The 26,829-nt window shown below is 33.8% G+C and overlaps 1 protein-coding gene across 1 annotated transcript; it reads left to right on the forward strand.

Annotated features, from left to right (window-relative positions):
- The first annotated feature begins 23,238 nt into the window (after positions 1-23,238).
- On the forward strand, positions 23,239-24,208 carry LOC120143646 (protein FANTASTIC FOUR 2-like). Its single transcript, XM_039157913.1, has one exon. The coding sequence runs from the start codon at positions 23,350-23,352 to the stop codon at positions 24,202-24,204; it is 855 nt and encodes a 284-aa protein (XP_039013844.1). The 5' UTR covers positions 23,239-23,349; the 3' UTR covers positions 24,205-24,208.
- Positions 24,209-26,829: the final 2,621 nt, after the last annotated feature.

Here is a 26,829-nt window from a genome sequence, read left to right on the forward strand (position 1 = left end):
ACATGATAATTATTGTGATACATGCATAAGATATATATATGTTCATGTGATATGATATGTGATATGACATGTGATATGAGAACATGATATGAAGTGATATGAGATACATGATCACAAGAGAAATGATATGAGTACATGAACATATGAAATATAAAAATAATGCCCATAGTATACAATATGAGAACTATAAGTGTAATTGGCATGCCAAGAGTCGAGGGTATAATAGTCCTTCGGGATGTAGTCCTTCGGGATGTAGGGGTCCTACGGGACATAGATAATAGTCTTACAGGACGAATACTGAACTAAGGTTCGGTGCCCCATGAGGGAATTGATACGAGCTGTGGTGACAGCATTAGTGCACAACCTCAATGTACTCACATACCTCTATTCTCAATAATATACATGGGTTATACAATTGAAATGCAGATTTACAGTGAAAGTGATACAAGAAGGTAAGTTTCGTATGTGCATTATATGTTATCGTGCGATAGATACATGCATATTGAAATGTCATAATCCAATTGTAAGTATGAACATTCATAAATTTATTGTTGCATATTCATTTATTGCCTCACTAAGTCTATGACTTAGCGTGTAAGTGATTTACATATAGGTACCAAGAATCAGGAAAAGTGGAAATAGAAGTAGCACGGACAACAATACTACTAAGAGATCAGATCAGAAGTAATTGACAAAGTATGTACTTGGTTATGTATAGAGTGTTGGCATGTAATAAGTGTTAATTACAAATACTCTGATCGATTTTGTATTTTATGGTCTTATGTAAATTAAAGTATTTCGTTTTAATGAAAGTTTTAAAAATTCCCGGGATTTTCTATAAGAGTCAAAGTTTGAAAAGTCAATGTGACACCTCAGACTTGTATTCGGGTTGGATATGAGTTAAGGGTGTTACATTTAATGGTATCAGAGCTACGGTTTAGTCGATTCTCGGCATAAACCGAAGTCTAGAGTGTCTTATAAGGTATACATGCCAACAAAATAGTGGAAACTTTTGATCTGATGGAATAGTAAGTATGTTGTTTTGCTAATAGAACTATATGGTTGTATTTTTATAGATGTCCGGACAAAATAGATCTAGAAATGAAGCGGGAGGCGATAGACCCGCTGAAAGCAGTAATTCACCTGCCCTGGTCAGGCAGAGTGAATAAAAGACATCCTCTGGAATGCCTGTCAATGATCAAGATATATTCTTTAGAACGTTAGACGCGGTATTGACGCGTTTCCAACCTCCTGTTACTTCAACTCCAAAAATGAATGTTGCGAAAGAGTTGAAGGGATTATGAGCTCCAGAGTTTAAAGGGGAAGCCAATTAAGGTCCTGTTATTGCGGACCTTTGGCTTAATGACATGAAAGTCATGCTTACGGGACTTCATTGTTTCGATGCTGAGAAGCTGGATGGAGTAATTTCCTTGTTGAGAGGACAAGCAAGGATCTGGTGAACCAATGTTACATTGAGGATATCTAATGCCCAAGTAACTTGGTCATTATTTTTATAAGAATTCAAGAATAAGTACATTGGAAATCAATTTGTTCATCAAATGAAGCAAGAGTTCATGAATTTGAAGCAATGGAATCACACTGTATATGACTACGAGTGTGAATTCAATAAGTTGAGCCGCTTTGCTGCCGAGCTAGTTCCTACTGAAAAGGATGCTTGTGAGTGGTTCGTAGAGGGTTTACGTCCTCGGTTAAAGGAAATGTTGATTGTCTTGAATTTATCATCATTTCAAGAAGTAGTTAACCGTGCCAAGGCTCTGGAAAGAGCTCAAACGAGAGGTTTGAAAATTCAAGAGCTCAGACAGTCAAAAGAACGGGTGTTTCTTCGAGTTCCGCACCATCAAAAAAGGGCAGAGATGCTGGTTTTGACCCCAGATTAGATCAGAATCAGTGGCATCCTCCGCTAGAGGATCAAATCAAATGAGAGGTAGACAAACTCAGTCAGTGGAATCTGGAGCTGGGAGAACTAATCAGAGTCAAGCCAGACAATGCCCATTGTGGAAAGAATCATTTAGGGGTATGCCGGATGATTTCTGGAGTCTTTAGATGTGGAGACGCCGACATTTTGTTCGAGATTGTTCAATGTCAACCAGTGAATCTGTACAGCCAGAGAGGTTTGTTTCTATAGCCCAGAGGGGAAGAGGTAGAGGTAGAGGAAGAAGTTAGTTAGAGTCCTCTGCTCAACAGGAGATACACTCCACTGCTCGAGTGTACAACCTCAAGACCAATGAGGATTGTGATGACCCAGATATTATAACAGTACCTTTCTATTGTTTGACAAATGTGTTATTGTATTGATTGATCTGGGGTCTACATATTCATATATTACTAGTACGTTAGTAAGAGAATTGAACATTCCTTTAGAAACTACTAGTAATGAAGTGCTCAGGTAAATATGGTGAACCGAGGGTGTCCCATACGGATTCAGGGAATTGAATTTCCAGCTAATCTGATGGAATTACCTTTTGATGAATTCAAAGTGATACTGGGGATGAATTGGTTATATCGTTATTACGCTGATGTCAATTGTAGATTGAAAAGAGTGACATTGAGAAGTTCTGAAGAATAGAAGTTATTGTATTTAGTGAAAGATGTAATCCATTAGCAAGTGTGATTTCAGTGATGAATGCAAAGAAGTTACTGCTACAGGGATGTCAAGGGTTTATTGCTAATGTACTGGATGTTAGAACCAAGGAGAAAGAGATTGAAGAGATTCCTATAGTCAGAGAGTTTCTCGATGTATTTCCTGCAGAGTTGTCAGGTTTACCTCCTGACAGAGAGGTAGAATTCCAGATTGAGATAATACCAGGAACAGCGCCCATTGCAATGACACCATACAGAATGGCTCCAAAGGAATTGCAAGAATTAAAGATTTAATTAAAAGAGTTATTGGACAAAGGGTTTATTAGACCAAGTGTATCACCTTGGGGAGCTCCAGTTCTATTTGTTAAGAAGAAAGATGGATCAATGGGTCTTTGTATCGATTACAGACAACTCAATAAAGTGACCATCAAGAACAAGTATCCACTTCCCTGAATCGACGATTTATTTGATCAATTAAAGGAAGCTTCAGTGTTCTCAAAAATTGATTTACGTTCGGGTTATCATCAATTAAAGATTCAAGAAAAAGACATTTCGAAAACGGCGTTTAGAACAAGATATGGTCACTATGAATTTATCGTGAAGCCGTTTGGAGTTACGAATGCACCAGCTGCTTTTATGGATTTATTGAACAGAATTTTCCAACCGTATTTGGATCAGTTTGTTGTGGTGTTTATTGATGATATTTTAATATATTAAAAGTCAGAAGAAGAGCATAGTTCACACTTACAGATTGTTTTACAGATTTTACGAGACAATAAGCTTTATGCTAAATTCTCTAAATGTGAATTCTGGTTGAATGAAGTGGCATTCCTTGGACATGTAATTTCTGCAGAAGGAGTTCGAGTGGATCCCCAAAAGATTAAAGCTATTCTGGAGTGGGAAGTTCCAAAGAATGTATCGGAAGTTAGAAGTTTTATGGGGTTAGCTGGTTATTATCGAAGGTTTGTTAAAAACTTTTCGATTATAGCATTACCCATGACTAAACTGTTGAAAAAGGAAGTAAATGTGTTTGGACTCAAGAATGTCAAGAGAGTTTTGAAAAGTTAAAGAAGATTCTTACAGAAGCTCCAGTGTTAGTTCAACCCGAGTCTGGAAAGAACTTTATAGTGTATAGTGATGCGTCTCATAGTGGTTTGGGATGCGTATTAATGCAAGAAGGCAAAGTGGTAGCCTATGCTTCGAGACAACTAAAACCGCACGAGAAAAATTATCCAACACACGATCTAGAGATGGCGGCAGTAGTGTTTGCTTTAAAGATCTGGCGTCACTACTTGTATGGTGAAAAGTGCTACTTGTATACGGATCATAAGAGCTTAAAATACTTGATGACTCAGAAAGAGTTGAATTTAAGACAAAGAAATGGGTGGAATTTCTCAAGGATTATGATGTGGTGATTGATTTCCATCCTGGAAAGGCAAATGTGGTAGCTGATGCCTTGAGTCGAAAGACGTTTGCAGCTTTGCGAACTCTTGATGCTAGATTAAATTTAAGAGAAGATGGTGCAATTTGTGCAGAACTGATGGTCAAGCTTGTATGGCTAAATCGAATTAAAGAATTGCAAGTTAAAGATGAAAAGTGTTTAAAGAGGATACAACAGATAAAGAATGGAGAGGGTACGGATTATGAGATTAAGTCTGATGAGAACTTGTATTATCAAGAAAGATTAGTAATTCCAGATGATGATGAATTAAAGAATGATTTGTTAGCGGAAGCTCATTGTAGTCAATTGACAATGCATCCGGGAGGGAACAAAATGTATATGGATCTCAAGAGTCGATATTGGTGGCCGAGAATTAAGAAAGACATTACGGAATTTGTATCAAAGTGTTTGACTTGTCAACAAGTCAAAGCTGAACATCAAGTTCCGTCAGGATTGTTACAACCGATTTCAATTCCTCAATGGAAATGGGAAAACATAACGATGGATTTTGTGACGGGTTTGCCTTTAACTCAGAACAAAAAGGATTCAATCTGGGTAATCGTGGATAATTGACTAAGTTAGCCCATTTTATTCTAGTATGAACTGATTTCTCCATGGATAGGTATACTGAGTTGTATATTAGAGAGATTATACGGTTGCATGGTGTACCTATTTCCATAGTTTCTGATCGGGATCCTAGATTCACATCACGGTTTTGGAAGTCATTACATAGAGCATTGAGAACTCGGTTAAACTTCAGTACATCGTTTCATCCTCAAACCGATGGTCAATCCGAGCGAACTATTCAAATTCTGGAGGATATGCTAAGAGCTTTTGTTATTGAATTCAAAGGATCGTGGGAAAGGTATTTACCACTTGCTGAATTTGCATACAACAATAGTTATCAGTCAAGCATCAAAATGGCTCCCTATGAAGCTCTATACGGAAGAATATGTGTACGCCCTTGAACTAGTATGAACTTCAGGATCGAAAAGTTATTGGTCCTGAGTTGATTCAGAATACGGAAGAGAAAGTTCAAGTAATTCAGAATAATCTGAAAGCTCAGCTGATAGACAGAAATCGTATACTGATTTAAAAATGAAAGAAATTGAATTTCAAGTCAGAGATAAAGTGTTCTTGAAAGTGTCTCTGTGGAAGAAAGTATTGAGGTTTGGACGTAAAGAAAGTTGAGTTCTCGGTTCATTGGACCTTATGAGATTACTAAGAGGGTAGGATCAGTAGCATATCAGTTAGTTTTGCCACCTGAAATGGAAAAGATACACAATGTTTTTCATGTCTCAATGCTTAGAAAATATAGATCTGATCCATCTCACATTGTGACTCCTGAAGAAATTGAAGTCCGAACAGATTTAACTTATGAGGAAGAACCTGTTCAAATATTAGCTCACGAAGTCAAACAACTAAGGAACAAGACTATTCCATTGGTTAAGGTCTTGTGGAGGAATCACAAAGTAGAGGAAGCAACATGGGAACGTGAAGAGGACATGAGGATTAAGTACCCCTACCTCTTTGCATAATGAAAATTCGAGGACAAATTTTCTTAAGGGGGAGAGTTGTAACATCCTCAATACCGGATTAGTGACTAAATTGGAAAGTTTCAAATTTTGGTGATTAAAATAGAATGAATGAATAGTATAAAGATTTATATGTAAATGATTGTGTAGAATTTAATTGAAAGGAAGAAGGAATGGAAGGCCAAAGAGTCATTTGCAAGGAAAATTAATTAAAGAAAGGATAAGGATATATATGAGTACAAGTGGGTTGAAAAGGAGAGAACAAAAAAGGCTTCCAGAGTTCTCTTCTTCTTCTTCTTTCTTCCTTGTGCGTGTGAACCAAAGCAAAGGTAAGATTTCTGATTATTGAGTTTCTTGTTAAATTTAATATTGGGTTTTGATTATTGGATGATAACTAAGCTTGAGGAAAGCTTAAGTTATCTTAACATCAAAGGATGATTGAGTTAGGAGAGATTTAAGATTTGAAGTTCTTAAATGAAATCTTGGAATAGAGTTCATAACTAGAATTGAAAGTTATATTTGACTTGTCATCAATCTAGTTAAGATATACGAAGTGTTAAAAGCGGAATTCAAACATGCTGATTTATTAATGTAATTCTTGAATTACATATGAAGGATAGGATTTGAAGGTTTAAGATGAAATAAATGAGTATAAATTGGTTTAAGGATGTGTACTAGAGTTAAGAATGAAAAAGAAGATTAAAAATGAAGGATTTAATCCAAAATGAATGAATTTTTGAGTTTAAAAAGAGGATTCTGGGTAGAGTGCATCGATGCACATTCATAGTACATCGATGCATCAAGGTTAAAACCCAGAAATTGTTTGAAGGTGTATCGATGCATTGGTAGTGCATCGATGCACTCTTTTAAAATAAAAACATCGAATGCAATTCATGCATCGATATATAAGTAGTGCATCGATGCATCCCATTAATAATGAAACATCGAATGCAATTGGTGCATCGATGCATAAGGAGTACATCGATATATCCCAGCAATAATAATACATCGAATACCTTTTATGCACTGATGCATTAGTAGTGCATCGATTCATACCTTCATTAAAAGATGAAATTTACTTTTCTCTTAGTCTAAAGAATGAACCATTAGAATATATTAGTTATAATATGATATAGATCCATGTGCGATTATGTAGATACTAAAAGTAAGCTTATTCCGGAACGATCAAAGGATTAGAATCGAATCAAAGAAAAGCTAAGGTGAGTGCATACTATATGTATATTATAATGGAATAAGACTTATGATAAGTCTAATCCCTAAGTTAAATTTTTATAATATAGTAGTGGTGAACATGCATACATGATTATTATTGTGATACATGCATAAGATATATATATGTTCATGTGATATGATATGATATGATATGTGATATGACATGTGATATGAGAACATGATATGAAGTGATATGAGATACATGATCACAAGAGAAATGATATGAGTACATGAACATATGAAATATAACAATAATGCCCATAATATATGATATGAGAACTATAGGTGTAATTGGCATGCCAAGAGTCGAGAAGTATAATAGTCCTTCGGGATGTAGTCCTTCGGGATGTAGGGGTCCTACGGGACATAGATAATAGTTCTACGGGACGAATACTGAACTAATGTTCGGTGCCCCATGAGGGAATTGATACGAGATGTGGTGACAGCACTAGTGCACAACCTCAATATACTCACATACCTCTATTCTCAATAATATACATGGGCTATACAATTGAAATGCAGATTTACAGTGAAAGTGATACAAGAAGGTAAGTTTCGTATGTGCATTATATGTTATCGTGTGATAGATACATGCATATTGAAATGTCATAATCCAATTGTAAGTATGAACATTCATAAGTTTATTGTTGCATATTCATTTATTGCCTCACTAAGTCTATGACTTAGCGTGTAAGTGATTTACACGTAGGTACCAAGAATCAGGAAAAGTGGAAATAGAAGTAGCACGGACAACAATACTACTAAGAGATCATATCAGAAGTAATTGACAAAGTATGTACTTGGTTATGTATAGAGTGTTGGCATGTAATAAGTGTTAATTACGAATACTCTGATCGATTTTGTATTTTATGGTCTTATGTAAATTAAAGTATTTCGTTTTAATGAAAGTTTTAAAAATTCCCGGGATTTTCTATAAGAGTCAAAGTTTGAAAAGTCAATGTGACACCTCAGACTTGTATTCGGGTTGGATATGAGTTAAGGGTGTTACAATATAGCTCATGTATAACAGTGCATATAACATATAAACTTATGCATATACTCATGTACACATAGAAATCATGCAATCACACATTGAAAATAGACTCGCCTCAAGTCTTATTTCCATATGATCATTTTTCCTAGTAGTATGCACTCACCTTAGCCTCACTTAGTCCAATCAACGCTTATAACTCTTTATCTCTCTCTTGCTCAATCTTATCTCGTTGACTCGTCCGATACTTGCTTGCGTTCTATATCTACACAAATATACGATTGACATAAATATCAGAATTCATATCACTATAATCAATTCTTACTAACATAAGCTAAACAAAACACTTAATTTCACAAATTCCATATGAATAGTATCGATACCTAAGGTACAATAATGATACTTCTTTACTTATAGTATTGATACTTACTTCAGTATAGATACCCATTCTCGGTTCTGGAATTTCATCTATGAAAATGGTATCGATACTTATATCTTGTTATCGATACCTTTGGTATCGATACTCTCTGAATAATTCCTCAACTTTTGACTTTTGGTATCGATACTGTTCATCCAGTATCGATACCCAGACCCAATTATCACTAATTTTCAATTTGAAGTATCTATATTATTCATCCAGTACCAATACCTCCTACCCAGAACTTATTCGTTTCAACTCGAAATTTGACCAAAACTCCCTTAAACCTTCCATTATAACTTCCTTTCAAGCCTTCAAACTTAACTACATTTATAACAACCAACTTGTATTACTCTAACACACTTAATTATCCAAATTCCCATAATATCACTTGAAACTAAGAATCTTACCAAACTTTCAACATGCTCTAAATCCATTTCTAACACTTTAGATTTCTTATTTCAGCTTATGAAAAGTCAAATTTGGCTTAAAAATCCATTTATAACATCTTTCTCATAAATTCACTCTAAAACCCCTTTTATTCAATCACTTATAACTTCTTCTTCTTTTAGTTTCTACTTCTCTTTAAGATTACTTAAGCTCTCCTAATACTTCAAGAATCAAAACTTATCATAAATTACAAGAATTAACCAACTGAAAACATTCTTACCTTAGCTATGGAGCTCACGGTAAAAGAAGGAAGAAATGATGAAAATGGATTCCAGACTTCTCTTGATATTTCTTTCTTTCCTTCCCAACTCCACGTGTAATATAAAACACCCATAATGAATTTTTAATTCATTTCTTATCAAGTGACTATTATGCCCTTCAATCCTTCCTTCTTTGCTATTCAATCATACACAAAGTTATTCCAAATAAGTCCTTGAACTTTTCAATTTATCTAATTTGATCACAAAATATTAAAATCTTACAATTTGGTTACTAACTCGGTTTTTGGGATACTACAATCATAAAGTTGAAGCTTTAGAAGGAATTTTATAGGAGATAAATATTGATGTTTTGATACTAATCCTGTTGTGAATAGCGGTGATTAACCGATATTAACAATAGTTTAATATTTTTTAGGAAAGAAAATGAACGTGATATCATTTCAATTCACCGCAAATGATTCAATGATCCACTAATAAAAGAAACTAATTTGAAAATTTTAATGATAAAATTAAAATTTTCTGTATTATAGTGATTCAAAAGAGAGAACACTTAAGTTTAATAACTAATGATATATAAGAGTGAAAATAAAACTAAGTGATAAAATTTATAATTTACAAAAATTTAAGATATTCTATAACAAAATTGATTAATCAATCTTTTCTATGATTCTATCTATAAATTCAAAGCGAATTTAGGGGCAGTGGCCTTGGCCCTTTTTAATTAAGATGGTCATTTTGCTATAATGATCCCTTCAAGAATATTATACTTTAATTTGAATTTTTAATAGAAAATTTAGACTTTTAACCCCACAAATTTCAATTTTATTTGAGTCCATCCTAAAACAAAATTCTAAACTTGGCATCTGTATGTATTGTCCGCAAAGCATGTGGTCAGCCCTTTTTGTATTTAATATTTGGTAAAATAATAAGCAATTAAGGAAGCTTGAACTAGTGGGACAATGAGTGGGAGAGCATGTTGCCTTGGTTTCGGCTTTAATTTAGGAGTATTTCTTTTGGTTACTTTTAAGGAATTCGTCAATTATATATATAAAACAAAAACAATGGAAAATAAGAATAGTCAAAAGTTACGTGCAAATGAAATGCTCATATTTTGCATGAGTTTAGTCTTGACAAACATTCAAAGTTTTCTTTGTTTAGTGAATTTTCTTGTAGTTTTTAGCAGAGTTTGTGAGATAAAATTTTGATTCGGAGAATGTCAATTATTCTGAGTTTAACCGAGTGTCCAACGAACAATTTTTTATTTTAAATATAAATCATAAAATAAATATAGAAGATAAAAAACTATTCTTATATGTTACATGATAATAACAAGTATAATTACTGTACAATAATAAAGACGTCGAGATTTTATGTGAAAAATTCTAAACGAGATAAATTATGGACAAAAGAGAAATTTTTATAAATGTCAAAAAGAAGAATATAGGAGAATTATGTTAAAAAAGAATACAATAGGATTTGTGGAAACAAATTAATCGACTTTTAACACCGATCCATAGTATCTATTTATAAGAATAGTTACTTGAAAGAAATCTACCCCACTCAGGTTTTCTACTTTTAATAAAAAAAATTATAAAAGAATATGGTCTTGTCAAATATAGTATCAATGTCGAAGGCATCTTATGCATCTTGTCTAACCTTAACAAAGCATCGTCCAAATCTATCTATGCTAAAATTACATGCATCTCCACCTACCATAACATGAATATGGTATTGCGATCCAACATCATAATTCCATATTTAAAGGACAATGTTATTGTAATTGCAACAAGAAACTTGGTTGCTCTTACATCTATTTGTTATAAGAAAATGGCATGTATAATGATCGCATAATAAAAAATATATTAATATTTTATGTGAAAAACCACATACAATAAAAGAGAAATTACTAATATCATAAAAGAATAATGCAAGAGGATTATGTTAAAAAGTACACTAGAAGATTTGTGGAAATAACTCAATCAACTTCTAACCCTAATCTTTATTGTATATTTATAAGAATAATTACTTGATTACCAAAAAAAAACTTACATAGTAAGAAATATAATTGAGATCAAACTCTAACAATATATATAAATACAATCTAGATGGTGGTTAGGAACTTAAGGTAGGTAAATGTCTATTTTGAAATTTAAATTTCTTTATATTATTTATTTATTTTATTGATTATGTCAACCCTAAAATTTTATGTTCCTTCTACATACACAATTTTTGCGTTGTTAATACATGTGTACACCTGCAAAAAAAAATATTTTTGAATTCATTTTTTGTTTAATATATAAAAAATAATTCATAAATTCATTTTATAAAAAAAATTAACACATGCTCTAGGGTTGATTTCAAATGTAACTAATAGCCACAGCCACAGGGAGAATGACCCATTTCCCTTGCTATTTTAGAAAGAGGTATCTTTTTCCGTTGATTGGTTGGCTAACCTAAAAAGAACGAAAATATGGAGATTTTGCAAGCAATTTCAATGGCTAGGGCAATGAGTGTGTACAATTGGTACATATTCTTTGTCAGTCTCCTACACTTGCATACGTTTAAATTTGTTTAACGAATGAATTATTCATTTAAATTTAAATACCCTAAATATATAAAACTTTCAAATAACACATCTTAATTTATTTAAATGCAATTTAATTCCAAAAAAATATTATAGTTTAAGTTCACTTTGATTGGATTTTTTACCATGAAACACTTGAGATTGATACTACCTAAGCATATCTAACTCTACGACCCTATCTTTTCCTTTAGTGCCTGTGTTGGATTTCAGGCGGAAAACTTTTGGGACCAAATCTTTAGTACAAACGAAATATCATTTCCAAATATTTATAGATCTGCTTTAGATGAATAGATTCCACCACCAAATCAAATGTTCAGATTTTTTTTTTTGCTTCCTAATTGCGTGCATTTGGATGGGTTTTGGTTAATCGGACGGTGTACTGCATCGATATAAATAGCTTCTTTTGCGTAAAAAGATTTTGATTGTCTGATTAGTTTTGGAAGTTTGGTGAGGACAAGCAGTTCCCATGTTGCCGGCCGCAAACAAAGTTTAAGAACAACAAAACAAAGCATATTAGTTTTGATGATCACAACAATTCTCATTCATTCGTATAATCCCTACGTCGTTTTGATAATATTATTAGGTGTTTAAAAGATAATATTTGTTCAGAATTTTTTTTAATCTACTAACAACGTATATATACTCTACAAATGTAACTACTAGAAACTAGTATCTCTAGAGAAAATAATATTTTCTTTTACTACTGAAATCACTTAGTGAGTTTTATTGTTAATTCTTAAATTAAGACGAACTAACTAGATAAATTATAATCAAATTTCTCCTTTAGAGAAATCAATACAATATTATATGATTAACAGCTCCTTGCATGATGATTGGATAGCGTGTAATTAATTTAACACTTCCCAAAACAGAATTCAAAGGGTTTGTATTTAATGCATTGAATGTTTAGTAAAATATATGATTTTTCCTTTTTCAACAATAATGTAGTTTTATATTATATCATAGTTATTTGTTGGGTGAAAGAAACTCTAATCCCTTAAATTTTTTAATATAATAACATTTTAAATTTTTATTAATTTAAATATTATTAAAATAAATTTTATCTCTTCTAATTTTTAAATGTAAATACTTAATATATCTTTACTCTTTCCAATATATATTAATCAAATAATATGTATTTTAAATATATATAAAATAAAATAATATAAATATCTTTAACCACTTGATCAATGAATTGTCAACACACCTTTTTCGTCCTACTAGGATTCAAACTCTCAAAAATAGGATAGAATTCAGCTAGGATTCAACTCCTAAAATAGGATATAATTTTGCTATGTTTTAAACTCCTAAAGATAGGATCCACAAGCACTATAAATAGCCATTGTAGCTCACTATTGTAACACACGATTGGCATACGAAATTACCAGAAAAAAATACGAGCAAATAGATTGTTTTGAAGCTATTGTAAACAATTCAGGAGCAATAAAAGGTGAAAGCTTTTACCTTTCGCATTATTTTCTTCACTTGCATGTGTTGTTATTCGTCTTTGTGCTAAAAAAACAGTTTTGGCCGAGGAAAAGGGGTTGTCGTTCGAAACTTTTTCTTTTAGATCTACACAACCCCGAGGCCATTTTGGAAAAAATACTAGGATATTTAAAACGAAGGAAAGTTTTGCCGCCGATGAACGATCCCTTATGTATTATTTTCATATTTTTATTTCTTTCTTTTTGATAAATCGTATTATTAATTATATATATATATATTAATTATTTTTATTCTAATATTATTTTAATGTTTTTTAAAGTTATTATATATATATATTTATAATTATTATATTTATTATTATTGTACTATTAACGTATATAAATATATTTTTCTCTTTTGCTACTATTATTATCATTATATGTATATTTTTTATTGTATTTTATTTTTATTTTTACTTTTTTTAAACATATGCATATATATACATTTAATTATATTTTTATATTTTATAATTCTTTATTTTTTTATTTTCATGTATTTATATTATATTACATTATTATTATTTTACTTTATTAAATTATTTTTTTTCGTTATTATAATTATTATATATATATATATATTATATCATAATGTTTTTTTTTGTTTATTCATTCTTACTATATTATAGGGATACATCACACTCATTTATTAACTACGGTCCTACCCCTTATCGTCTTTTTCCTTCCCGACAGTTATACTTCACCAAACCTTGACTTTCTTTTTTTTACTTTCTTTTGGTGTGATTGCGTTTTTTTTTATTTTACTACTTATTATCATTATTATTATTTTGCACTTAATAATTATATATTTTTATTCATCTTTTAGTTTTTCATCATTTTTTTATTTTTTCCCTTCTATTTTCTTTATTTCATTTACTCTTATTTCCTTTAACGCGTTTCTCGACTTTTTAAGGGTACTCTTTCAAATTGATCGGAGGTAAGTAATTTTGGATCATATGTTACCTTTAAATTTTAACTTTCGATTTTCTTAATTAAAAACAACTGGAAATTACGTAGTACCGAAAGGGTGGTTCAAGGGTGTTAATCCTTCTTTGACCGTAACCGACTCCCGAATCCGACATATCTTTGGTAAGACGCAGATCATGTAAGATATAAGGTATCCGATTAACCTATTTTTTTTAAATAAATAATTGGTGGCGACTCCAATCACATTTTTCAAGTCGAAGCCCAATTCCGTGGCCCAACCGAAAGACGGTTACGACAGCTTGGCGACTCTGCTGGGGACTTTCAAGTGAGTCAGGCTAAGGTAATTTTCAGTTGTCTTTTCAACGAAAAGGGTAAGTTTAAATTTTAAGGTAACATTTCGATCCTTATTGCTTACTTTTGATTATATTTTTTCGCGTAAATAGTTGTACTAACCGTTTTCTCAATGATTTCAGCCCTTAAAGTCTTTTTTCATCTAAGGCTCTAAACCCGAGCTCCAAACCCATTTTAAGTGGGGGTGAAAGCGACGTATTCGTGTGAATTTATTCACCGCATATGCCTAGCAAGTAGCCTTCGGGATTCATATACCTTATGTCTTCGTGTGAATTTATTCTCCGCATAGACATAAGGGAATGTGTCCTCTCGAGTTTAACTTAGTCCACATGAGCCTGTGATGGGTTTAGGACTAAGGGTCTGGCAAGCCCAAGGGGCACCAGCAAGGAGAACTCGGGTACCATTTTTTAGCACCTAAACCGGGAGACTTTGAAGAATTAGAGCCTACCCTAAAACCTCATTTCAAACCTTAGGATGCCAGAATTATTTCATGCTTTACTTTCTGTTCAAAGCATGCGAACTAGATAAATATGCGGTTAGGACTTGTTCAAAATCAACTTGCGGGATAGAGATCATGTTCAGGTAGGAATAATAAGCATGTGAGGTAGATATCATGTGGGGTAGGACTTTCATTTTTATAATCATTTTTGATTATTTTTCACCTCACTAACTCTTTTCATCTTTATTTTATTTTATTTTATTTTATTTTCATCACTTGCATCATTCAAAAGAGGTCATTGATCCACTAAAACGTGTTTGTTAAAACTCGAATAATCTGAATCCATGGACAAAGGTGTTGTAATACAAGAGATGAAAATACAGAGGATAGTCTACAAGGCGACTATGTGTCACATTCAATCCTGAAGACATGGTGCCCACAATTGAAGAGTATATCACTCTGTTGCATTATAAAGGACTCAGAATGAACCGAGTCTACATCAAGCACAATGAAAGCTTATCTTTGAAGAACTGACTGGCAGAGGTTGCAGGGGTAGGATGAAGGTTATGTATCTTGGAAGTCCCTTTGAACACGACAATGGCAAAATGATAGCTGAAATTGGAGACCATTGCTGGCGAATTCAAGAAACAGATTAATGAACTTCACATAGTTCCTATCAATTAAGGGCTCCAATGACGAATTCATTGGGAACATACTCAACAAAAGTAAATGCTCGAGATGCGATCATTCGAGACTTCTTGGACCAATACGAAAAATAACTCAACATTTTCACGTTTCATCCAGAGAGGCCGGAGCGGTTCGATAGGTTATTCAACCGGTGAAAGAAGAAAGCAGAAGACTAGTCAACATGTCAGGAGCTGTCAGGATATTTTTGTCTCTTAAAAGATAAAACATTTTTATCCCCAATAAGGATTATTCATAATAACAGGCACATTTCTTGGATTAATGCCTCGAATTCATGCATTCTTGCTTTTTTGCATCTTCATCTACATTTTTAAGCATTTTCATAAACATGAAATTAAGTCACGGAGGATTCGATGAAGTGATCTTAACCACATTACACCACATGAAAGCAAGATTTTAACAATTAAAGAAAAACTGAAATCAGTACAGGGGGAGCTGGATCAGCTGATTGTAGGACTAAGCCTGCCAGGATGATCTGAGAAAAGAGTACCCATCTCCTAAGGGCTACGATGTTGAAGCTGTTGCCACATAAGGATTCCCAAAAATTCTTCTAAAAACTGTAAGGCGCTTGCCGAAGAAGGGGGCATGACATATACCATTTGTACTTATAGGATTGTTTTGTTTGAACACATCTTTTAAACGATTGAATTCATGTTACTTTCTAAGGTGGAGCAATTGAACAAATTTTAATCTTTAGTTCTTTGAATATTAAATGAATTAAGGATTCTTTTAATTCTTCAAGAATTATAGATTTTTGACATATGACAAGATTAGACCTTTCTTACCCTGTCTCAAACCCTAGAATAAAATACCTTGATTCTTTACCCAAAATAACTCATGATCATTACCAAAAAACCAAATTTTGACATTACCTCCATTTAAAATTCTTGAACATTACCTTTATCTTTTTGATACACCCATACCTTTCTTTGAGTCAATAAGATCACACAACTGTCTTTTTAGACTCAAAATTAACCTTTTTTACCATTAAAATTCAAGGCATTGAGTTGTTCATTTGAACATGAGCATTCTTCCAAGATACAATTTGGGGCATCTCTCCGGGAGCCTGAACATTGAGACATGATGGGAGCAAGGAGCAGAAAAAACAATTCATTCGAAATAATTCTATCATGCATTAATTGCACTGTTTTCATGTGAATATAATTAATCCTGAAAATCTATCCCCCTGGGGATACCTCTTCTGTGAAGACTTACATGTATGAAATGATGAACGGCTTTCTTTCTTTATCCCTTCACAACAGGAGAAAATATATATCCCTTGCATCCCCTTTTGAGCATATAGTATTTTTTTCTTCTGATTCAACCCTAACCAAGGATCACCCTCCACACTGGGGGGCAAGGTGGAGAAAATCTGCTCACATGAGTGAAGACATTGATTCAGATGAGATACCGAAAGGTGAACCAAATGCCAAGTGCGATGATTCAATCAGAACAAAAAGGGCAAAAAGAAAAAAGAAAAGAAGCAAAAAAGGAAAAAACAAGAACAAAAAAGAAAGAACAAAAATAAAAAAAAAGGGACAAAAAGCACATGCAAAATTCCCTAAAGACAAATGGTGCATCAAGCTTCAATGAGATTGATCAAGCACAATCATTCCCGAATCACTGAATCCCTTCACTCAAAGATCATAGAGCATCAAGAGAAAGGGACATTTTGAGCAAGGCAAGATTGATGGCATCAGAATGAATTGATCCTTGGTTCAATACCCTGAAACACTTGTTTGGGCCTATTTATCATTTTCTTTCATAACCACGAACCCTGGCCTACATTACGTGCCTTAAAAGTCCCTTCTAATCATACATGGATTTCTAAACAGAAGAGACTATCTTCAGATTTCATCCCGCCCATCAGGATTAATCTTTGTTTGCAAAAAAAACAATGTAATTAATGTATGGTAGAGAAAAATAACAAAGGGGGGTTCAAGACGTAAATCATAAATAACGTCTTGAAACCAAAGGAGGATTCAAGTTGAAAACCTGAAAAGGCGGCTCGAATATAAAAATTGTGCAACTGAGGTGATCACACAAATTACTTGATAAGGCATCGCACAATCCGAGTGTGACAACGAAGGTTGGGAGTCAGAGAACACTTCCAGTAGAGAAGCATGCAAGCTACCCCATCAATCCTTTGAGCATCAAATACCAAACCTTTGAGCATTAAATGCCAAACCTTTGACCAAACACAATAACCTGAGACTTTTTATCCTTTCCTTACTTGACCATCTCTCAAAGATAGCTTTGATCATGACACTTGTCAAATAGCTATAATTTATTGAAGGATTAACATTGTAATTAATTCTTTGATATCCAATGAACTCTAGTTTTATGATTCGTCTCAATTGTAAAACCGTGAAAGGGACAATATTTTTAAAACTTGGGATTAAACATTTTTTGAAACTCTTTTAATTGATATTAAAAGAGAAAGAAAAACATTTTTTTTCAAACAAGACAGTCTCTCTAGAGTGGATCTTGGTAAATAACATGTGACTCTTTGACACAAAACTAATGCTCAGAATCAATACTGAAGCAAGAAATGAGGAACATTTGGGGCATCTTTGAAGATTCAACATGAAATATTGGGGCCTTTTTTTGGGCATCTTTGGGGATTCAACATCCTAATGCGAATTATCAGGCCTTTTTCAAGAGATAAATATAACCAATTCATGTTATATGCATCTTATGCATACATTTTAGAGCATCATTTTTTCCCACATACATAATTTTTGCAGCTTTTAGAGTCAAGTTTCGACTTCAAGACGAAGGATACTCGATTCAAAAGCACCTTTAAAGATTGATGTTGGTTGCTTAACTCAGCAGCAAGAAGCTACACTTCAACCAATTTGACATATTGAAAGATCGACAGATCTTAGAATCAACTTCAGACGAGTTCGAGAGATAATTCAGAACCGATCCAGTTCGTATTTTCAAGTTGGATTTCAACTTCACGACGAAGGATATCCAATTCCTGGCTCAACTTCACGACGAAGGGGCCACCCACGATTTCAACTTCACGACGAAGGGAATCATGCTCACCATTGTCTCTCTTGAGACAGTTTCTCTTAAAACAAACTTTGTCTCTCTTGAGACAGTTTCCCTTGAAACAAAATTTTTTCTCCCTTGAGACAGTTTCTCTTGAAACATAAACATTGAAAACATTTCCCTTGAAATGAGTTTTGTCTCTCTTGAGATAGTTTCCCTTGAAACAAAATTCCGTCTCCATTGAGACAGTTTCTCTTGAAACATAAACATTGGAAACATTTCCCTTGAAATAAATTTTGTCTCTCTTGAGATAGTTTCCCTTGAAACAAAATTTTGTCTCCCTTGAGACAGTTTCTCTTGAAACATAAACATTGAAAACATTTCCCTTGAAATGAATTTTGTCTCTCTTGAGATAGTTTCCCTCGAAACAAAATTTTGTCTCCCTTGAGACAGTTTCTCTTGAAACATAAACATTGAAAACATTTCCCTTGAAATGAATTTCATCTCTCTTGAGATAGTTTCTCTTGAAACATAAACATTGAAAACATTTCCCTTGAAATGAATTCGTCTCTCTTGAGACAGTTTCTCTTAAAACAAAATTTTGTCTCCCTTGAGACAGTTTTCTCTTGAAGCATCATCTTTGAATATGTTTTCCTTGGAACTAATTTCATCTCCCCGTGAGATAATTTCTTTTGGAACTAAGTTTTGTCTCTCTTGAGACAGTTTTTCTTAAAACAAAATTTTGTCTCCCTTAAGACCGTTTCCCTTGAAACAACAAATATCTTTGAGATCGTTTCCCTTGAAACGAGTTCTGTCTCTTTTGAGACAATTCCTCTTGAAGCATCATCTGAACCGTTACACTCAGCTCAGGCACATACTTGGGATAGTATTTCTCAAATCAAAAAATAGAATGTGCACATCAGATTTGAACATTTGAAGAATTTGAGACCATGGATCAGAACTTGAAGATTCCAGAACCAAGATTCCAGAAAAACAACCAGAGATCGAGATTTCTCTCATGAGCCCCAAAATAACGTTTTAGCTAGAGTCAATTTCGACTTCACAGCGAAGGATATTGGACTCGAGACAACACAAGTTCAACTTCACAACGAAGGGACGGTTGGTTGTCAACAATAATTTCCCAGTTTCAGGGCCAATTTTAACTTCACAACGAAGGATATTGGACCCAAGACAGCACAAGCTCAACTTCACAGCGAAGGGGCGGCTGACTGTCAACAAACAATTTCGGAGCCAATCTCAACTTCACAACGAAGAGACGGCTGGTTGTCAACAATAATTTCCCAGTTTCAGGGCCAATTTTAACTTCACATCGAAGGATATTGGACCCAAGACAGCACAAGCTCAACTTCACAGCGAAGGGGCGGCTGAATGTCGACAAGCAATTTTGGAGCCAAACTCAACTTCACAGCGAAGGATATTGGACTCGAGACAACACAAGTTCAACTTCACAACGAAGGGACGGCTGGTTGTCAACAAACATTTCTCAAATTTCAGAGCCAATTTCAACTTCGCAACGAAGGATATTGGACTCGAGACAACACAAGTTCAACTTCATAATGAAGGGACGGCTGATTGTCAACAAGATTTCGTTCAGAGTCAATTTCATCTTCACAGCGAATGATATTAGACTCGAGACAGCACAAGCTCAACTTCACAGCGAAGGGGCGGTTGACTGTCAACAAATAATTTCCCAGTTCCAGAACCAATTTCAACTTCACAGCGGAGGATATTGGACTCGGAACAATATTTGGATTTCAACTTCATGGCGAAGGATATCCAATTCTCATGCTCAACTTCACGACGAAGGGGCCCTGTACGATTCCAATTTCACAAACAGATTGACTCAACTTCACAACGAATGAGTCATCTGTAACGCATCAACACCGAAGTCTTCAGGTCAAGTTTCACCTTCACGACGAAGTATCTTGATCCAGAAGACGATTCAAAGGCCACTCGCCAAAAGCTTTGAGTTCGATTCCAACTTCACGACGAAGGATATAGTGCTCAGAAGCTTCCAGATGAACTCGACTTCACGACGGAGGAGTCATCCGTAACTCAATTCGACAGGGAGTAATTGAAACATCAGAGTCAATTTTCAACTCCACCGAACGAAAAGTGTGTCTTTCAATCTTTGCCCTATCCCCGTTACACGACTATGGGCAAAGAGGGGCAGCTGTCAACACACCTTTTTCGTCCTACTAGGATTCAAACTCTCAAAAATAGGATAGAATTCAGCTAGGATTCAACTCCTAAAATAGGATATAATTTTGCTATGTTTTAAACTCCTAAAGATAGGATCCACAAGCACTATAAATAGCCATTGTAGCTCACTATTGTAACACACGATTGGCATACGAAATTACCAGAAAAAAATACGAGCAAATAGATTGTTTTGAAGCTATTGTAAACAATTCAGGAGCAATAAAAGGTGAAAGCTTTTACCTTTCGCATTCTTTTCTTCACTTGCATGTGTTGTTATTCGTCTTTGTGCTAAAAAAACAGTTTTGGCCGAGGAAAAGGGGTTGTCGTTCAAAACTTTTTCTTTTAGATCTACACAACCCCGAGGCCATTTTGGAAAAAATACTAGGATATTTAAAACGAAGGAAAGTTTTGCCGCCGATGAACGATCCCTTATGTATTATTTTCATATTTTTATTTATTTCTTTTTGATAAATCGTATTATTAATTATATATATATATTAATTATTTTTATTCTAATATTATTTTAATGTTTTTTAAAGTTATTATATATATATATATTTATAATTATTATATTTATTATTATTGTACTATTAACGTATATAAATATATTTTTCTCTTTTGCTACTATTATTATCATTATATGTATATTTTTTATTGTATTTTATTTTTATTTTTACTTTTTTTAAACATATGCATATATATACATTTAATTATATTTTTATATTTTATAATTCTTTATTTTTTTATTTTCATGTATTTATATTATATTACATTATTATTATTTTACTTTATTAAATTATTTTTTGTTATTATAATATTATATATATATATATCATAATGTTTTTTTTGTTTATTCATTCTTACTATATTATAGGGATACATCACACTCATTATTAACTACGGTCCTACCCCTTATCGTCTTTTTCCTTCCCGACAGTTATACTTCACCAAACCTTGACTTTCTTTTTTTACTTTCTTTTGGTGTGATTGCGTTTTTTTTATTTTACTACTTATTATCATTATTATTATTTTGCACTTAATAATTATATATTTTATTCATCTTTTAGTTTTTCATCATTTTTTTATTTTTTCCCTTTATTTTCTTTATTTCATTTACTCTTATTTCCTTTAACGCGTTTCTCGACTTTTTAAGGGTACTCTTTCAAATTGATCGGAGGTAAGTAATTTTGGATCATATGTTACCTTTAAATTTTAACTTTCGATTTTCTTAATTAAAAACAACTGGAAATTACGTAGTACCGAAAGGGTGGTTCAAGGGTGTTAATCCTTCCTTGACCGTAACCGACTCCCGAATCCGACATATCTTTGGTAAGACGCAGATCAGGTAAGATATAAGGTATCCGATTAACCTATTTTTTTTAAATAAATAATTGGTGACGACTCCAATCACATTTTTCAAGTCGAAGCCCAATTGCGTGATCCAACCGAAAGACGGTTACGACATGAATGAATCTCTTATTTTGGGTTTTTATAATCATATTTAGGGAATAATGGGAGAATTGGAAACATAAGTGGAATTATAGGTATAGAGTTTGAGGGGGATATGGATAAAGGAGTTTGAGGGAGACAGAGAGTCTCTATGGAAATGCAGGGGAAGGGTTTTTGGTTGGTTCGATTTGAGTCTCGGATTGAATAAATTCGGGATTTTAGGTAGGGGAAACATTTTTTGGAAAGGAAGTATGATGTAGTTTATTTTTTTTAAATGTCAGTTCGGAAATTGATTTATAATGATTATTAATTTAAAAATTATTTTTATGTGATATTTAGATAAAATTACCGATAATACGTGCAATTGTTGTATTTAATAATTAACAGGTTTTGCACACGGATAACTTTGCGCATTAATATAATTATTATATAATAATTTATATATCCAAGAATAAATTAGATAACTTTTTAAAAATAGTTTTAATAAACTATGTACTGTGCACGAAATTGGTTAAATTTTTTAAAACATATATTATCTTATAATTACTTTAAACTATTAAAAAATATTTTTAATAAATTAAATTATACATAGGTATTGTTAATGTAATGATTAATTGTATAAAAAAACTAATTGGCGAAGTAAACGCCTTACAAAAACACATAAAAAATATCAATGGGTTTGACTCAAGTAATAAGTAGTTTAATATGTATCAAGTTTGAGTTCTTGTGTATGTAGAAAATTCTCACTGGAAAACTCACATATCAGGGTTAGAGGTACGATCTGTGTCGAATCGGATTAATCAAGGCGAAACTTTAGAAATCAGGAAGACAACAAAAAAAAAAAAACATATAAAAAATTAAATTGCCATATTTTTAATATTTACTATACAATAATTCCATTGTCATATAATAAAGAAAGAATATAAAACTTTTCTTAGTGAAGTAAGCGCCACTGATAGAATTGAGAGCAAAAGCTGAGACAAACTGATCAATGTCTTTGCCATGTTTCAAGTAAAGTTTACTACAATATCTAAACCACTTTATTTCCTTTGAAATGTGTGGCAGACTCAGAAGATTGTAAAAGTTTTAGCGGGTTTAGGAGGCTATAACTTTCTGCTTTACCCAACCTCTCCTACTATAAATCATCCCCCACCCCCTTTCATTTCCCTTTCATCTTCACCTCTCTCTGATTTCAGAAAATTCCAAAAGGAGGTGAGGAGGAAAACAAATCTTTTAACTCCCCTGTTTCTGCTCTCTTTTCATCTCTTTTTTCTGCTTGCAACTTTTTATTTTGGATAAGAAAATGTCCTCGAGCGTCTGTCAAGGGTTGCAATCATGCCTGGAGGTGGTCGAATCACGTTTCTTGAGGCTCAAACTGGTTCCACCCATAATGAACATCACTGAGCCGTACAATGAAGAAACAAACACCACTACCATCACAAACAGTAAGGACAACGGCAGTGATTGCATACCGATAGCCGATCGAAATACCAGCATGGGTGGCTGGAGTTTCCTACGGTCCCTCTCCGACGCCAAAGTTCCCACTGAGAACCACAAAGTCTACGTTCACCCTCTCGTTAAGCGTTCTAGGCTAAGTGAAAAAAGCCTTGAAATGTGCACAGAGCAATTAGGTAGCGAAACCGGAAGTGAAGTTAGCGATTGCAGCGATGATGTTTCGTTGCTTTCGTTGGAAACTCGAATGGTGACTTGCGATTTTATTCCGTCCAAGCCAAGGGAAAGTCCGTCCACGAGAAAAATGAGTCATAGAAGCAACAGCTTTCCGCCTCCTTTGACGTCCATTAGCGGTTCGAATGGTGTTCGGGTCAAGTCTCATCGAGAAAACGGTCGCTTAGTTCTTGAAGCCGTTAGTTTCCCTCCCTGTCATAGTTACTTCCATGCAGAACGTAGCGGCGGCCGGCTTAGGCTTTCCCTTTTCAAGGACTCTACCCCGGTTCTCCACAACGAGGAACAAGACGACGGTGAAGAAGTCGAAGAAGATGAATTTTATGGGGAAACTGAGAATAAGGAAGGAAACGAGGGGAATGTTGGAGGTGAAATTGGGACAGGGAAGCTGCCTATACCAAGCAGCTGCAAAGAAAGTGGGCGTGGCCACAAAGGCGGCTTGCTTAATTGGAAATCATTCTTGGTGGCTACTTAAAAAATATGTGGCTAAAATTGGAAGATTTTTCACCACCCCGAAGTCAGAATTATAATTATCAATACCATCGTAGGATTCCCTAATTTCCCATTTTCTCCCTTTATTTTCTAATTTTCAGTTATTACAAGTTTTAGATTACCGATTACGTACCATGGATTTCCTAAAATATGCTAATGTTGGTAGTTATTATCGTTATAGGACCACCCCCGTGTTACATTTTCATTCTGTTGAAAAAACGTTAAGTTTCTTTCTCTAGATTGTTTAATCTTTTACCTATACAAATTCTTACAATTACTTGCAAAGCATGACCGAGCCAAGATTTGCACAAACAAAGGACAACAATCAAGGATTGCCCTATGTTTTTCCTTGAACCACCGAGTGTAGTGAGTTGTCTGGTCCCAATCCAAGCACGATCGATTACTGTGGTTGCCTCTAATATTTTGTGCTCATCGCTTTCATAGGGCACGTTTCGTTGGAACAGAACCATGAAAAGAGGAGGAGATGGGAGGTGTGGGAAAAAACATTACGTGACTCTGAACTTTGAAATATTTAATTTGAATTAGTCGATTAATAAATCGGATGTTGGTAGTTATATAAAAAATATTATAAAAATAATTGAATGAAAAATATCAAATAAACTCTCTCGGCAATCATAGAAGTTCTGGGGCCAACCAAAGACAACATGTAACTTATCACCTCATCACACATGATCATCCATGTGCTTTGCAGCTTCCCCTGTTTCACTCGGCTTCCAATCAGTTCAAATTTCTTTCCAACGCCATTGATGACGATGGATCAAAGATTCGTGAGGTGTATTGCCATGTGAAAGACAATAAACGATCCCCCAACTCTCAAGCTACATATCACAAAAATCGATTAATCCGTACTCATCGGTTCGAAAGAGAAATTTATTTTATGTCCGAGTGTAATGAAAACGGAAGATCATGAAAATAATCAACTATAGATGTTGAAAATGAAATTTGTACAGCAGCAATAATAAAAAAAGGGGATCGTTTACTTGCAAGGGCACTCTATACAAAGTAACTTTTGGGATACGGGCAATCGGCAAAGGCTTAAAAGCTAGAAAATTGATTGGTTGGCATTAGGTCCTGAGAAAGAAGGGGTAACATCCCTTAAAAAAGAAGGGCAGTGTCCCACAATGCAATTTGGGTTAAGATACGATTTTTTTTGGTAAGACTGGGGATGCTGAATTTGTCAAATGTTAGTAGTGCAAAAATGCGTCATTGTGGCTTGACATCGATCATGTGCTTTGAGAACCTTAGAGAGCCCTTTTCCATTGATCACACACACACATATATTCTCTCACCATATCACACACCACAAGCAAGTGAAATCTTGAGGTAATCAGCATGTCTCCTCATATTTCTTTTTACTGTCACATGGGAAAACTAAATAATATCATATATGTTGGGCTAAAAAAATGGTTAATTGAATGGTTATAAAGATTTTCCTCTACTTAGCTAGGCAATAGTTGGAAAATTTTGACCCTCATTTACATTTCTTTTCAAGGGTTGCAGCTTGCGTAGATTACTCAACATGCAAAAAGGAGCATAACCCAGTTTTTTATATACTTCTATATCTCATGAACATATCATCTTTAAAATTGAAATTTAAATTAGAGAAAATAATCTAAGTGACCAAAATGTCTTATAATATACGAATTTAACCAATTTTTTTTTGGATTTGCCAAAATGACCAACAAATTCGCAACGCGAATTCCAATTTCGCAATCCAGTTTCCAAATTCGCTACGCGAATATGTAATTCGCGTTGCGATATTCCAAATTCGCAACGCGAAAGTCAAATGTTTTTACGCGAAACACAATATTAATTTCGTAACACAAATATAAATAGTATTATCGCAAATCATCTCTAACCTAAAACCCTAAAGCACAACTCAGCCTCATCTACATCTCTCACTCTCTACAGCGACATCCGTCCCCATCTCCGACGAAATCCGTCCCCATTTCCGACGAAATCCGTCTATCTCCATCTCTCAGATCAACCCTCACAACCATTCACGGTCAGAAATGGAAAATCAACCACCGATGGTTAGTTTTTTTAATCTCTTATTTTTATTTTGAAAATTTTGTATTATTATTAGATTAACTATTTCACTGAGATTGCTAAATTCATTCGGTTGTTGCCAATACTGCTAAACTGTTTAGTCTTTAACCCTGTGAAGTTAGTATTTGTCTTTGTTTTGTCTTTTTGTTGAAGAAACACTAAATCACAATACCAAATTCGCAACGCGAAATGAAAATCGCAACGCGAAACTAAAATCGCGTTGCGATTTTCATTTTCGCGTTGCGATTTTTGCGTTGCGAATTTAAGTTTCAGAAACTTCTTTTTTTCGCCAAATTGAAACTTGAATGAATTGTATTACTTCAACCAAAAAACAAAGACAAATACTAACTTCACAGTGTTGCTAATTTAAGTTTGAAGAATAAACTACTACTCTTTATGTTATCCTTGAACCTGCACTAAACCTATATGTTATCCTTTTAAATGTTTATATATAAGTGCTTACTTCTGGAATGTTATCTGATGCATTTTGTGAACTATGATGGAATAATGACTTGGGTGAATACCGTGCTAGTTTGAA

The sequence above is a fragment of the Hibiscus syriacus genome, unplaced genomic scaffold, assembly GCF_006381635.1.
Source record: "Hibiscus syriacus cultivar Baekdansim isolate YM2019G1 unplaced genomic scaffold, ASM638163v2 tig00110860_pilon, whole genome shotgun sequence".
Lineage (NCBI taxonomy): Eukaryota > Viridiplantae > Streptophyta > Magnoliopsida > Malvales > Malvaceae > Hibiscus > Hibiscus syriacus.